The 12,837-nt window shown below is 47.3% G+C and overlaps 2 protein-coding genes across 2 annotated transcripts; one reads left to right on the top strand and one right to left on the bottom strand.

Moving 5' to 3' along the window:
• Nucleotides 1-4,082: 4,082 nt before the first annotated feature.
• Nucleotides 4,083-5,949, bottom strand: LOC135372273 (uncharacterized). Its single transcript, XM_064605924.1, has 3 exons — nucleotides 5,719-5,949; nucleotides 5,349-5,462; nucleotides 4,083-5,157 (listed from the first exon to the last, which is right to left on the bottom strand). The coding sequence occupies exons 1-3, from the start codon at nucleotides 5,918-5,920 to the stop codon at nucleotides 4,226-4,228; spliced, it is 1,248 nt and encodes a 415-aa protein (XP_064461994.1). The 5' UTR covers nucleotides 5,921-5,949; the 3' UTR covers nucleotides 4,083-4,225.
• An 816-nt stretch (nucleotides 5,950-6,765) lies between these two features.
• Nucleotides 6,766-7,678, top strand: LOC135372269 (uncharacterized). Its single transcript, XM_064605922.1, has 2 exons — nucleotides 6,766-7,412; nucleotides 7,510-7,678. Exons 1-2 carry the CDS (start codon nucleotides 6,766-6,768, stop codon nucleotides 7,676-7,678), a joined length of 816 nt encoding a protein of 271 aa, XP_064461992.1.
• Nucleotides 7,679-12,837: the final 5,159 nt, after the last annotated feature.

Here is a 12,837-nt window from a genome sequence, read left to right on the forward strand (position 1 = left end):
CTCTTCCCTTTCTTTGTACAGCAGTGTGTTTAGTCGTGTATATGTCTATACTATATATACTTATGTGTGTCACCACTTCACTTTGTACCTGAGGAAGCGTGGACCTCCACGCGAAAGCTTGTACAAATTAAACTTAAACAAAAATCTTCAGTGTCGGCTTCTGTATTTTGTTTATTTACTCAATATGTGGTGAAGATATGTGAAACCAATATAACACATACTTACATTTCAAACTTTTGAAAAAGGCAGTCCAGGTCTGTCGGATTTGTCAGACTCAATACAAAGCCAGTAAGCACAGTGTGGAATGACTGGTTCATCTTTCGAATGCAGAGGTGCAGCCCCCACGACCTTTCGTCATCTCAATGCATCGGAGCGGCATAGGCTAGTAAGGAGCCATCAGAAGGGTCACAAAGTATAACTGGGCTCATGAAGCGGAGGGTTCTGTGGGATACGTAAGAAAGCATACGTGTTACAGAACAGCTACGAGAATGATCGGATACACTTGCATGGTTTTGAGTGCGTAGACTTGGAACTGAAAAATAAATGTGCTAACCTTGTTGAAACTGCTTTTCCGTCAGAACTACACGAGAGCACACTTGGTTTCTTTAGATGAAGGTTCAAAGAATTCAACTTCAGCATTTGCAGTACATCATCAGGTCCCGATGCTCCTTTGATATGCAGCAGACAGAATTTCGCTGACTGCCGTTGCGGTTCGTTCCTTCGAAGCAGATCAAGAACAGTACGCCGCTATGATAGGTGAAACGTTCAGAATATGGCGAACAACTCCAACACCAGCCCAATGACCCGAAAAAGGCAGGATGAGCCGGGAATCACACAAGTTCGCAAGCTCGTCATATGGCAGCCATTACAGCTGACCGGATACGGAACCAGGGTGTAGCACGATTCACCCGCTCTATTTCCCCCGTCCCATTTCCCCCGCGCCTTTCCTCCCATGCGTCATTTCCACCTGTGCCGATTCCCCCGTACCCATTCCCCCGCGGTTATTCCCCTCTGGCTGGTCTGCAGTGCACCGGATTAGTGCTTGTGTCATCGGTATCAGTAAGGTCAGGTCACGTACGGCAAGCATGCTTTGTCGCTTTTGCCGGCATACTTCAGAATTCTGTGAGCACCATTTTCTGAGAATCCTTAAGGGAACGACCAATGACATGAAGCTGTGTGTCAAACATTGGACTTAAAAAGGCGTCCTGGCAATCGTGCCTTAATTTCGCCATGGAGGTTCTTAAGAGCAAGAGGGGAAAAGATGTTGCCATACGTGATGGTTATAGATACAACCTCCAACGCCGCAACAAGAACGGGACGATTGCATGGCGATGCTGCAAGTACGGCACTAACGGCTGCAAATCCAGTATGCTGACGGAGGCAAACAACATCGTGAAAAGCGCTGGTAAGTGTTTTTCAATGGACCTTTTTCAGAGCGGAAGAGCCTCTCTAGCGGCGGGAGCCGGAAACGCGATTGGTGGCTCGCGCGGCGTCCCTACCCCCTCTCTAGTCCCTACGAGCGCTGGTGACAAGTGACAAGTGACAATCGGACTCAAACGTTTGCGAAGTCGGGACATATTCCTGTTGCTGTCATTTATGTTGTGGTCCCGTCGGTTCTTCACGGGATGCAAGGAATATTTTCGCAGGCAGAGTTGAAGGAACTTTTTGAGGCAGGTGTGTGGACAAGTGATTTATCCTCTGTGCCCGCAGTTTCTGAACTTACCATCGACACGCACTTTGTTGCGTCGAACCGGCAACTCAACAAAGGTTGGGTATTTAAAGAAGAGAAGTATATACGCCGTATAGAATGCCGATTTACATCGGGCGGGACGGAGGTGGAAGTGATCAGGAGCATATGCTTATGCTCCATGAAATCTGGACACTACAAGCAAATCGTGGCACTCCGAGGGAACGAGCCATCAACTGTAATCCAGGCACATTGCGACTGTGTTGCTGGGTGGGTGCAAACTTTGAATACTTTAAGTTTTGCAAGCCGATCTATCAGCCAGAGCACGCCTCCCTGAAGAAGGGGAGCGAGCTAACTGTTCTCTCAGTATTGCAAAAGCATAAGCAGCAGTTAAAGCATCTCTGAGAAAAAAAAATTTCCCCTATAATCATTTTTAACACCCTTTTACAGGCTGAGTCAGAGATGCCAACATGTTGCAGCATTGCTTTTTGCCGTACGCAGTGTCCAGACGCCTTCATGCACAGATACACCCTGCAGATGGATTGCACCAGCGCAAGGCAAGTTCATTTTACTGCATATCAGCATTACTGCCTCAGTTTAATTTTGTAGTTTCCGTGTTTCCTGTACAGTACTGTATTTATATTTTGTACTTAAATACACATATTGAAAAGTATTTACCCCTTTCAATAAAGTATTTTGTATTTATATTTAAATACTAAAAAAATATATTTATGCCCATCCCTGTACAGTACTTTCGGAATAAGTTTGAGATTGTGAGCTGTGTGGTGCGACTGAGGCAGGGGATATGTGTATGTGCATACATATAGAAAGACAGATGACTGACACATTGAGCAAGTGTGTCCATTGCACGAAACAATTTTATTTTGCATATATACAGAGTCTTGACCTTTGCTTCCCAGCTGGATATTGTTCACCCCTTTTAACACATGTTATTCTTATCCTCAGGTCAAAACCAGCTACCAACGCGTCCTCTGGCAGACATCACCTTCAAAAAGCACGTTGTAAACAAGACACTGCCGGCAAAGTCAAAGCGGCAACTTCCACCTGCCCCCCGGCACCACGATCTTCGGACATCGAAGAGTTTTCAAAGAATGTTGCTGATGATGCCTCACACCTTGTTTGGAATCGATACAGCAGAAGCAAGCCTCTACCTGCACGGAACATTACTGCAATTTCGGATGTGGAAGACTTTCATTCTGAAAAATGCTGTTCACTAGTCAAGGAGTATTTCGAACGGCTGGTGCCATTAACAGATGCCGCAAGGAATGAAATATGCAAGAATACTCTTGGGCAAAGCCAAAATCCAGAATGAACCACTGAAAGGATTGGACGTCTCACGGCCTCAAATTTTAGGAGCCTCCTGCATTGCTTGAAGCCGGATGGCTACGTAAAGACCATTTTGTATGGGAGAAAGCCAGAAGTGCTCAAGCCAGGTGACCCAAGGCTCTATGGCATCCAGAATGAAGATTCTGCTGTTCACCAGTACCTTGAAATAATGAGACTGTACGAGAAAGATATAGCTGCGAAAAAGACTGGGCTACATGTCCATAGAGTGCACCCATTCATTGCCGCTTCCCCAGATCGAATCGTGAAGGATGGAAATGAAGTGGGACTGCTCGAAGTAAAGTGCCCTGCTTCGAAAGCTGGACTACGAGTAAAGGATGCGTGCAGTGACAAGACGTTTTGTGCCGAGCTGGTTGGTGGGAATGTGTGTTTAAAACGCTCTCACCCATATTATTACCAAGTGCAAGGTCAGCTAGGCGTGACAAATGCACCATGGTGTGACTTTGTAATCTGGACAAATCATCCAGAGCTACAGCATTCGATCTCGGTGGAAAGAATTAATTTTGATAAAGAAATGTGGACAGAGATCCATCAGGGCCTGGTATATTTCTACAAGGCAGCGGTCATACCGGAGCTCTTAACGCGGCGGATTAGACGATTGGGGTTTCTGTACACAACAGGGGTGGGGTACGTGCCCTTTCAGCGATACAAGAATGGCTTCTACGTGATTGACAAGCAGAACGAACCCATGAGGTTGAAGATAAGACGACTAAAACTAGGCAGCTAAGAACAACACGTTGTGCATTTGTACATAATGTATATATTTCTTATTATCTCGCAATAAAGACAACGGCAACAGGAGGGATGTGGAAGAACCTGTTGCCAACCACAAGTGCTGGCATTAACTTTTGTCTGTCTGCATTTCATCACGGCCATTATTTAACAGTGGCGTTCTGAAGTTCGACAAGAGAGCGCATGTTGCGAAGACCGCATCCGCCAGGTCAAGCATGTTGATTGGAAAAGGTCTGTCGAGAATGTGATATTCCTTAATTCTCCTTATCACTCTTTCTGTGTGGACTCTAGCACCCGCTACATGTCGTGTTCTCTCGACGTCCTTAGCGCTCATCTGTGCCTCACCAGGGATACGAAACGGAGGCATATACAGATCAACACCTGGGGGCAAAAGATCATACACTTTGAATCCTTTGTCGACCATAACACCATCACCTGGTTCTAAAGATCAAGCAGTGCTGACTGCTGCACGATGGCCCGATCGCTGGTTCCTCCACCATAGAGTGCTGAGACAAAGCTCACATAACAGTCCGGCGTTGCTCCTACCAGGCACTTCATTGTGTTTGCATACTTGTAATTAGAAAAGGTTTCCCTCTGGGCATGATGACCTGAAGGTTTTTGTATCCGGATCTCTGTGGTGTCAAGTATGATGCGAGTATTTGGATACCGCTTGAAATGTGGAGGAATATGCTGCTGGACTTCCACAAGAGATGGAAAACTAGTGAGTGCAACCAGCTCTTTCTGCATTGCGAGGATCCACCGTGAGAAGGTGCGACTGAAGGTAGCCATAGAGACTGAAAAGTTCCGCGACACTTCCTTCGTCTGCATGCCAGTACGGAGGCGGACCAACACCATAAACATTTGCTCTTCAACACTCTGTGTTCCTCTGTCTTCACCCTTGGCAAGGTGTGGATTTCGCTTTACCACAAAGTCCAGAATGTGCCTGAAGATGACTTGTGAGGGCAGGCCAGTATAATACAGCATATCTTCGGTAGTTTGCATGTTATCAAGGCAGAGACTGGTTGACTGCAGTTCATAAAAGCATGCCTTCCAATGCTCAGCATTACCCTCGGCCGTAGACAGCTGCGCCACAAGTTGAGAATTTCTGTGCTTTTCTGCTTTCAAGCGGTCCTCAAGCTGTTGAATGCGCTTCCTCAGATGATCGTCAGTCTGGCAGCCTTTATCCAGCGACGTGTACTGCTCGCTGATATCATGTCCTGGCACACAATCCACAAATGTGTCTCCACCTTCGGCTTCTTCTCTATCTGTTCCGACTTCTGCTGCATCCATGGCTGCAGCCGGTGAACTCTGCATGACAGTTGTACCCCTCTGTGGAGTATCGCTCGTGGAAGCACACTGGCTCTGTGCAACGCCTGTAAAAGAGAATCACAGTGTGAGGCACATTCCATGATCAACACTCTCTAAAACGTGCGTCATATGCATTAGAAGGGGTCTGACGGTCTTAGACGGATAAATGCTCAGGTTCTTTGGAGGAATGTGAGCAGAATGACTGTGTAAAGATAACGAGATTTTATCTCCAGAAATATGTCCAGCCTTTGCGTACCTTGTCTGTTTTTCAGCCTCTCGAAGCGTGCAAGCGCACCCACGCTCTTGGATTTCTTGTGCTTGAAAACTGACGGCACGTAATCGGGATGGTCAATGAAACGAGACGGCTTTCCTGGAATATAAGAATCTGACGTCAGCAGTTGATGTGTAAACTATTATCGACGTGCATTCAAAAGTCGAGGGCCCATATATTGGGCCGCGATTGTAGTCAAAGGAAATACAAAACCGATGCTATTCATGCTCATGACTAAGGATGCTGTCGAGTGCCGTTGTTTTCCGAGAAGTTTCACGGTAACATGATTATATATATATTCGATATGGAAGCTTCGGACAAAATGCAAGTAAAAAATTAAAAGGAGCCATCTTACCTGTCAGAAAGTGATCGCTACACACTCGTGAGTTGGCAGTCGGTTCCCACGGAGAGCCGTCTTCATTAACACGGCACATCGCCAGCACCCATTTCGCTCTCTTCGCTGCATGAAGGGAACCTGCAGGAAACCTGAAGAATCTCTTCTTCTCGGACTTCCTACTGGAGTTTGTGCAACCAACGGCAGCGCATCGTTGAGGCATTTTCCGAAAAGAACACGCAAGGCACTGGCGCCCGCCCGCACTTCTCCGAGCGCCGAGAGCCACCAAAAATTATGGCGGCCGCGCGCCGCAGCTCGCGCATGCGCCGCGCGTCCACGTGAAAAAGGTCCATTTCTTTTGCAACGGAGGGTATAGGACGGGTACAAGGATATTTTAATACTATGCCCATAAAGATACAGATGTAGAGACAGAGACATCAGAGGAAGATATCGAATTTGATGCTGACGTATTTATGTCTCGGGCTCCGAGCTCATTAATCGCCGGTTCCCATTATTTATGGTTCATTTTCGCTATTTGTTACTCATTAACATCTTGACATCGCAGGGGCCCATTGCCATGCGCCAGACGCGGTGGATGTCCAGAACGTTCGCTTTACGAATGCTGTGAAAGAGCGTGCACACCTAGAGCCACACGTTCCTGCTCCGGAGATATATAACGACCAGATCCTCAGCATGGCGGGTGGGGATGTGAGTTACGTTTTAAATGTTGTCTTTGTACTAAAACTTTTTGTGGTCGTACTTCCTATTAAGGTCTTGTTCAAACAGCGACGCGTGTCTACAGCTTGCCTGTAGCAAACGTTACCGCATTTTTTATTTGTTATCGCGATTGTAACACGTTTGCATACCCTAACCGCCACTTAAATATTTTATGCAGGTGGAGGACGAAGTTCTTGCCCATATTCCGACATTCGAGAGCCTGAGAAGTACCATATACCGGAGAAACGCCGACAGCAACCGAATCTGCCGCAGGTTGCAGCTGATTTGCAGCTAACTGCCCCATACACTCAAACGTTGAACGGACAGGACTTCCTTTTGTTTGACCTAACGATGAGTGCAGGTCGTATCTTGTGTTTCGCCACGCAAGGAGGTCTCACGGTGTTCTGCGAGGCCGACGAAGTTTTTGTTGATGGCACGTTCTTTTCGTGCCCTTCAATATTCTTTCAAGTGCTCACAGTTAGCTCTGTCAAAAACGGATGTAGTGTTAATACCGCCTATTTCCTCCTGCCCGGCAAGTCACGGGAAGTGTATGTCGCCGCATTCATGCGCTTCCTTGAGTGTCTTAGCGACCACGAGCTCCGACACAGAGTGACAGTCGTTAGGACGGACTTTGAAGTGGCGCTGATTCAGGCACTCTTGTATACGTTTCCTCGAGCGACCCACAGGGGCTGCCATTTCCGTTTCGGCCAAGCGATATGGAGAAAGGTCCAGGTACTTGGACTGAGCACTGCGTACAGCGACGACCCGTCAGTGAAGGCTTTCGTCAGGAAGTCTGTTAGCTTGGCATTTGTTCCGGTGTCATTTGTTCGTGTCGCCTGGAACGAACTGAAGGCCACAGCCCCATTGGTGCCAGGGATTCCGGCCTTCATCCTATATTTCGAAGACGTGTGGATGATGGGCTCCTTCGATATAAAACAGTGGAACCATTACAACAACCGCAGTGCTCGAACCAACAATCTAAAGGAGGCCTGGCACCGGTGAGCTATGAATGGCAACGAAATTTGTCTTGCTCTAGCGCAGTTATTCACATCAAACGGTTTGTACAAAAAACTGAATCACACTTTCCTTTTACAGGAAGATTAACCACATGCTGGGGAAGGCCCACCCAAATATCTACGCGTTCATCGACATGATCAAAAAAGACGAAGCACCAGGCAGGGTAACCCTACTTCAGCTCTCCAGTGGTGGGAGAACACGGAAGAGGATGAAAAAGTGGGACCTGAAAGATGAAGAAATACGATAGCTGGAGGAACGTCTGAGCCGCGGTGAGATCAACCTCGAACAGTTCCAGGACAAAGCTCAACATTTTTGCGGCATATAGGCATTATAAACATAAAAAACACACAAACATATATGATGAACAAAAGTGTTCAGGTGAAAAATAAAACTGTTATTCAACATCCAAACCCTTTTTGTCTTGTTATCCTTTTTCTGGGTCATATTCTTGGACGGGGGAGACGCGACGAGCGAAATGGGGGCGGGCGAAATGAGCCGGGCGTACCGTGCCGGGGAATCGATACGGGAGAATAGAATTCGGGGGAATCGTGCACCACCCCGGAACCATATGGAACGCAAGACAACAGAACGCAGATTGAAAAGGCAATCGTAGAACCTACTGCATGTGTTAAATGCAGGGTATATTTTTCTTTTTGAGACTCTGTAACAAAAACATATTAACATATAAATGCCATTTCATAAAGGGAATTGACAGGGTACTGTGTGACCACGTGACGCGTTTGAGCCAATCGTGGGTGTTGCCAGTGGCCCTCATGTTGACGTCATTTTGATGGTGGGCCGGGGTGGATATTCTATATAAACGTATGTTTTCTCGATTTGACGCTAGGCGTGCTGCACTCGGATGAAGTCGAATGTTTAAAATTACAAGAGTTTAGAGAAACCGTGGGGTCTTAATGCGTGATTTTTCGCATGGAGATCTCTGTTGGGTGCTTTATCCACTGCAAGTACGAAAGATCTCCCACAACTTCTGGTCAGAGTCCCTTTAAAAAGGTGAAGCAATCCACACAGCATTATTACAGATGTGCCAGATGAAGTAACCCTCCATGCCCTTTCGAGTGCCGCCTTGTTGTGTCCTACGTTCACTTGTGATCTGCATGTGAAAGTTACAGGTGATAAGACTGTATATTGAGTTCTTGCCTGTGGTACCATGTCATACCAGTGGCATATATTGCATAGTGCACTCCCACAGATTGTAGACCTTGCGTTGCAGTGACGTGTGATGGTGGAATGGACTAGCCTCTTTGAAAGCTTTCTTTTAATCCAAACTTGAGCAGGACCCTTATGAGATCATAAGTGCACCGCACAATGTCTTGTACTGTGCATAGCATTGTGTATGCAGATTGCGGATCCTGTAAACGTCAGGCTACCATACACAAACCTCGCAACGTTCGCACGAGTTGGCATATGTTACTATGGGTAATTTGTCATTAAACTTGTTACCAGTGCACTCTTACATGAAGTGTTCTCTGCCTTGTATTTCATTGCTCTCTTCAGTGGGCTACTTCCATGGTCACACAGGCGATCCATCGGCGTTCGAACAACTGTTCGATGTCGCGATGGCAGTAAAGGAAAATGAAGCGCGTGTGGGGTAAGGGGGCAAGGGAAGTAAACGGAAGTGCGTGAACACGTGAACCGACGTCACAAGTTAATCGACTGTGACGTCACCGGATGTCATGAGTGACGTCACAATTGTAGCTGTCCGCACAGCGGATGGATGGCGCTGACCGTGAAAAGATGGCGTAGATTTGAAGATGCAGGGCCTTATGGGAGCATCGCTGCATATACCTTGTACAATATACAAGGTAAATATATTTACCTTGCAATATATTTAGCGGCAACACTGCGTGACCAGCGTAAGTGCTGCGGGAGGGGTGCCCAGCGACCTATCGGCCGTACTCCAAGACACGGTCCGCCAATGCAGACCGCGTTAAGAAATGTGCTCTCACCATACGAGAAGCAGGCTCCCTTTTTGGCCCCTCCACTGCGTTCGTGGATTTTAAGAAAAAATCTTCGCGGGAACACCGCAGGGTGTTACCCCAACGACCGCTTTACCGGCCGCGCGTTCAGAGACACGACCCACCCGGGGGCGGACCGCGTTATCAAGGGGCCCTTCTCCAAATTACAAGGGACCGGCTCCCCTTTGCCTCCCTCCACCGCGTATGCAGATTTGAAGAGATACCAGAGAGAGCATATACAGGAATACAACTTGTTGCAGTACGTTGATTAAGTGTAGTGTGGCGTATCACGTTTGCAACGGGGACAACGTCTTTGCAGTTAACCCATGCGTCTGCAAACGACGTCAGCGTGTACCCACTAACGTTCCTGACACTCCTTCCTGGCAAATATCGTGTTTTTAATTCAAACTACCATCTATAATGTGATTACTTGATAAATAAACTAGTAAATCCAGAAATTTCCCCGTTTGCTTACGTCATTCGACTGAGATCACGTGACCTAGATGTCTCCGCAAAATACCGCGCGCTTCGTCTTTTCTTTTTACATCTAGCAGATATGTCCCTGGGAGAAAGTGAGACAATTTTCGACGTCACATTGTGGACGTACAGGTAACGTCGGGTAGACATCGTGGACATATGTGACGTGTGCGACATTTGTGGGACGTTCGTGGAATATTTTTAATTTACTGTGAGCGGTTCGCGTCCCCAGAAATCCAATGTAAAGCAATGGCTGAGTCAGTCCAGAAGCAGGCCATGTAGTGTTCGAACTCGGGGATTTGTCGAACGTAGATCCACAGGCGAGCAGCGAGTAAGCAGGCTAGCAGTTTTAGCCTCGGTGGTGAAATCCCGATCAAAAAAATCCATCAGAGACAATTGTAATGGAACCATTAGGCCGTAATTTCGGACATCTCCAATAGGACTAACGGCTTCATGGGAGCTCCACAAAAGTAGAAAAAATAGTGAAAAATGACTTTCCCACTTCTGTCATGACACAATTTAATCTCTCTTGCTTCAGTTCTTTCTTTTGTTTTTGGCTCCAAAAGATTTCAAAATATACAATGCAGGCAGCGTTTCAAGCAGTAAACAGAAAAAGTAAAAAACAGAAAAAATGCTCTTCAGAACTTAGAATGGCAGTGTCCATCTCCTTTGATGCATTACCATCAAAGGAAGGAAGTGGATGCTGATAGTGCAAATACTATACTTATAGCTTCTCTTCCCTGAATTGGGGGGGGGGGGTCATGTAGGGCGAAGGTGCGGTCAGCCTGCACTGAAATGGCGGCTCGGTGCACCCAGGGGAGGGAGAAGAGGGGAGGGTGAAAGAGGGAGGGAGAGATGATGGTGGCACAGGAGGGGTGTGCTAAGCCTCTTATTCTGGGATTAGGGTAGTTCTAGAGGACTACCCACCAGAGAGAACATGCGAGCATTCCTCAGTAGTTTTCATTGGAATACTACCACGGCAGGCGCCAGGATTACTGGCGAAGTTACTCCATCCGTCTTCCGTGATTTGGCCAGTTTGCTGCTGTGGTTAAATAGAAGTGGTGAGGTGTCTACATTTATTTCAGTTACTCACATAAGCAACACTGAAGTGAGGAATGGCTTGGGGTATTAACATGGGACTAACACAACGTCTGTGTTTCTTACTGCTCTTGGTTGAGACATTCTGTATATCCATCGAGAATTGAACTTTCGCAGTGCAATCGCGGCTTTTTCTCTCTCGCAACACTCCACTCCATCAGAGAAGTCCGTCAGGAATTTTTGAAACTGTCGACACGCGACATCCAGCGGATATACGGAAAGGCACGTCCACCTATGAAGCTCCCCGTCATTTTATGGATGCCTATGGTACTGGCGCATGGCACGTGCCTTTTATAGGCGTTCGCAGCTTGAGTCTCTGAGTGCTGATCAGTTTTAGGGAAGTTTTATGGGGGTCACATATCACGCACCATATTTAACTGACTCTTGAAGCAATATTAGGATATTCCATGTCGCTATGAGCCAGAGGGCATAAAATATTAGTAGCTTGACGGCCGGAGGTCTATCGACCTGTCAGGACAATGCGAGCTGCCATATTGAGTACTGTAAGAACGTTGGCTACAGCGTTGCTCATTCCTTAGAACAGCTAGAACTTTTGATACTAACACTAAAAGACCCCCAAGACTAAGACGCAGTTTTAGTCTTATTTTTGCAGTTCTGTCCTTTACGCAGTCTTGCATGGAGCGTTTTAGCGATTACATGCTATGCCATATCTCTGAGGTCCCATAAGGGGCTGCTGACCTACTATGAGGCATCACCTGTTGGACCGCAAAGCCTCGTTGACGGACCATTGGGTTCTCTTGTGGGGCCACTAACCTCACCTGATCGGCAGTTGGATACCCTTTTTTTGGGCCGCCAGGGGCCCTGTAGTACCATCAGGCCTCTTTGTGGGACCATTCGGTCCACCTGGTGGGCTGAGAGACAGCATTTGTCGGACCGCTAACTGTCCTATCGGACCACTAGGTGTTGTTAATGGGTCGACAAGCTGTTTTGGTGGTCCATCAAAATATTCCAATGGACCATTAGAATTTCTGATGGAGCCTTGTTGGATTTTTTTGTCGGGATCGGCTTGAGCGGTGATACACGACATTTGCTTATGAGCAGCTGGGAAGCGAAAACGTGTTGATCGATGGGATAACGAAGATACACAGCTACTCCATATGCCCGCGGGCTTGCATCACAAAACAGATTAAGCTCGGTGTCTGATGACTCAAGTGCTTGATCTCGTAGTGCACGACGTGGTACGTGCGCAGTTGAAAGTTCGGTGAGCTCAGCTGTCCAGTGCTTCCACAACATTTCCAGATCCTGACGTAGAGTTTCGTCCTAAGCGCAAGCCTGACGCCACAAGTCTTGAAAACGGAGTAAGATAGCCGAGTGGGTCGAAGATCCTCGCAAATGCTTGGAGTACCATTTGCTTAGTCATGGGTTGTGAAGCAACATACGAAGACATTGTTGTGAGTGGTCATGACAATGTCATCGCCGGAACGGCCCCACTGCAGTCCAATCACATTGTGCGTACCCGTCGGCTCGCTCACATTGTCGATATGGACACTCCGTCTGCCACAAAACTGCTAATTAAGCATGGCAGAACTGTAGCACCACTTCCTTAGCTTCATACTAGCATCTGTCAAGCCGGCGTTAACGGTGCGGTAACGGTCCGATTCTGTCGCAGCCCAATTGTGACGTCATTTACATAGAAGGACCTCTGAAGGCGAGATGCGCGCCATGGTTCTCTGCCTTCCAAATTTTAAAGTGATGATGAAGCATTGCTGACAGTAGAAATCGGCTGGACGATGCACCAAATGGTACTCTTGTCATGCGCCATTCTACGATCTGTGGTTGAGGGCACTCATACATGGGCAGTTTATCAATCCAGAGAAAGCAAAGGACTTCGCTC

The sequence above is a fragment of the Ornithodoros turicata genome, unplaced genomic scaffold, assembly GCF_037126465.1.
Source record: "Ornithodoros turicata isolate Travis unplaced genomic scaffold, ASM3712646v1 Chromosome135, whole genome shotgun sequence".
NCBI classification, from domain to species: Eukaryota; Metazoa; Arthropoda; class Arachnida; order Ixodida; family Argasidae; genus Ornithodoros; species Ornithodoros turicata.

Excerpts from the sequence above, each read along its gene's own strand:
- LOC135372273 (XM_064605924.1), bottom strand. The coding sequence starts at position 5,920 with ATGCCTCAACGATGCGCTGCCGTTGGTTGCACAAACTCCAGTAGGAAG. Across the intron at positions 5,463-5,718 it reads TAGCGATCACTTTCTGACAG|GAAAGCCGTCTCGTTTCATT; the intron begins GTAAGATGGCTC and ends CTTATATTCCAG. Across the intron at positions 5,158-5,348 it reads GAGGCTGAAAAACAGACAAG|GCGTTGCACAGAGCCAGTGT; the intron begins GTACGCAAAGGC and ends TCTCTTTTACAG.
- LOC135372269 (XM_064605922.1), top strand. The coding sequence starts at position 6,766 with ATGAGTGCAGGTCGTATCTTGTGTTTCGCCACGCAAGGAGGTCTCACG. Across the intron at positions 7,413-7,509 it reads CTAAAGGAGGCCTGGCACCG|GAAGATTAACCACATGCTGG; the intron begins GTGAGCTATGAA and ends TTCCTTTTACAG.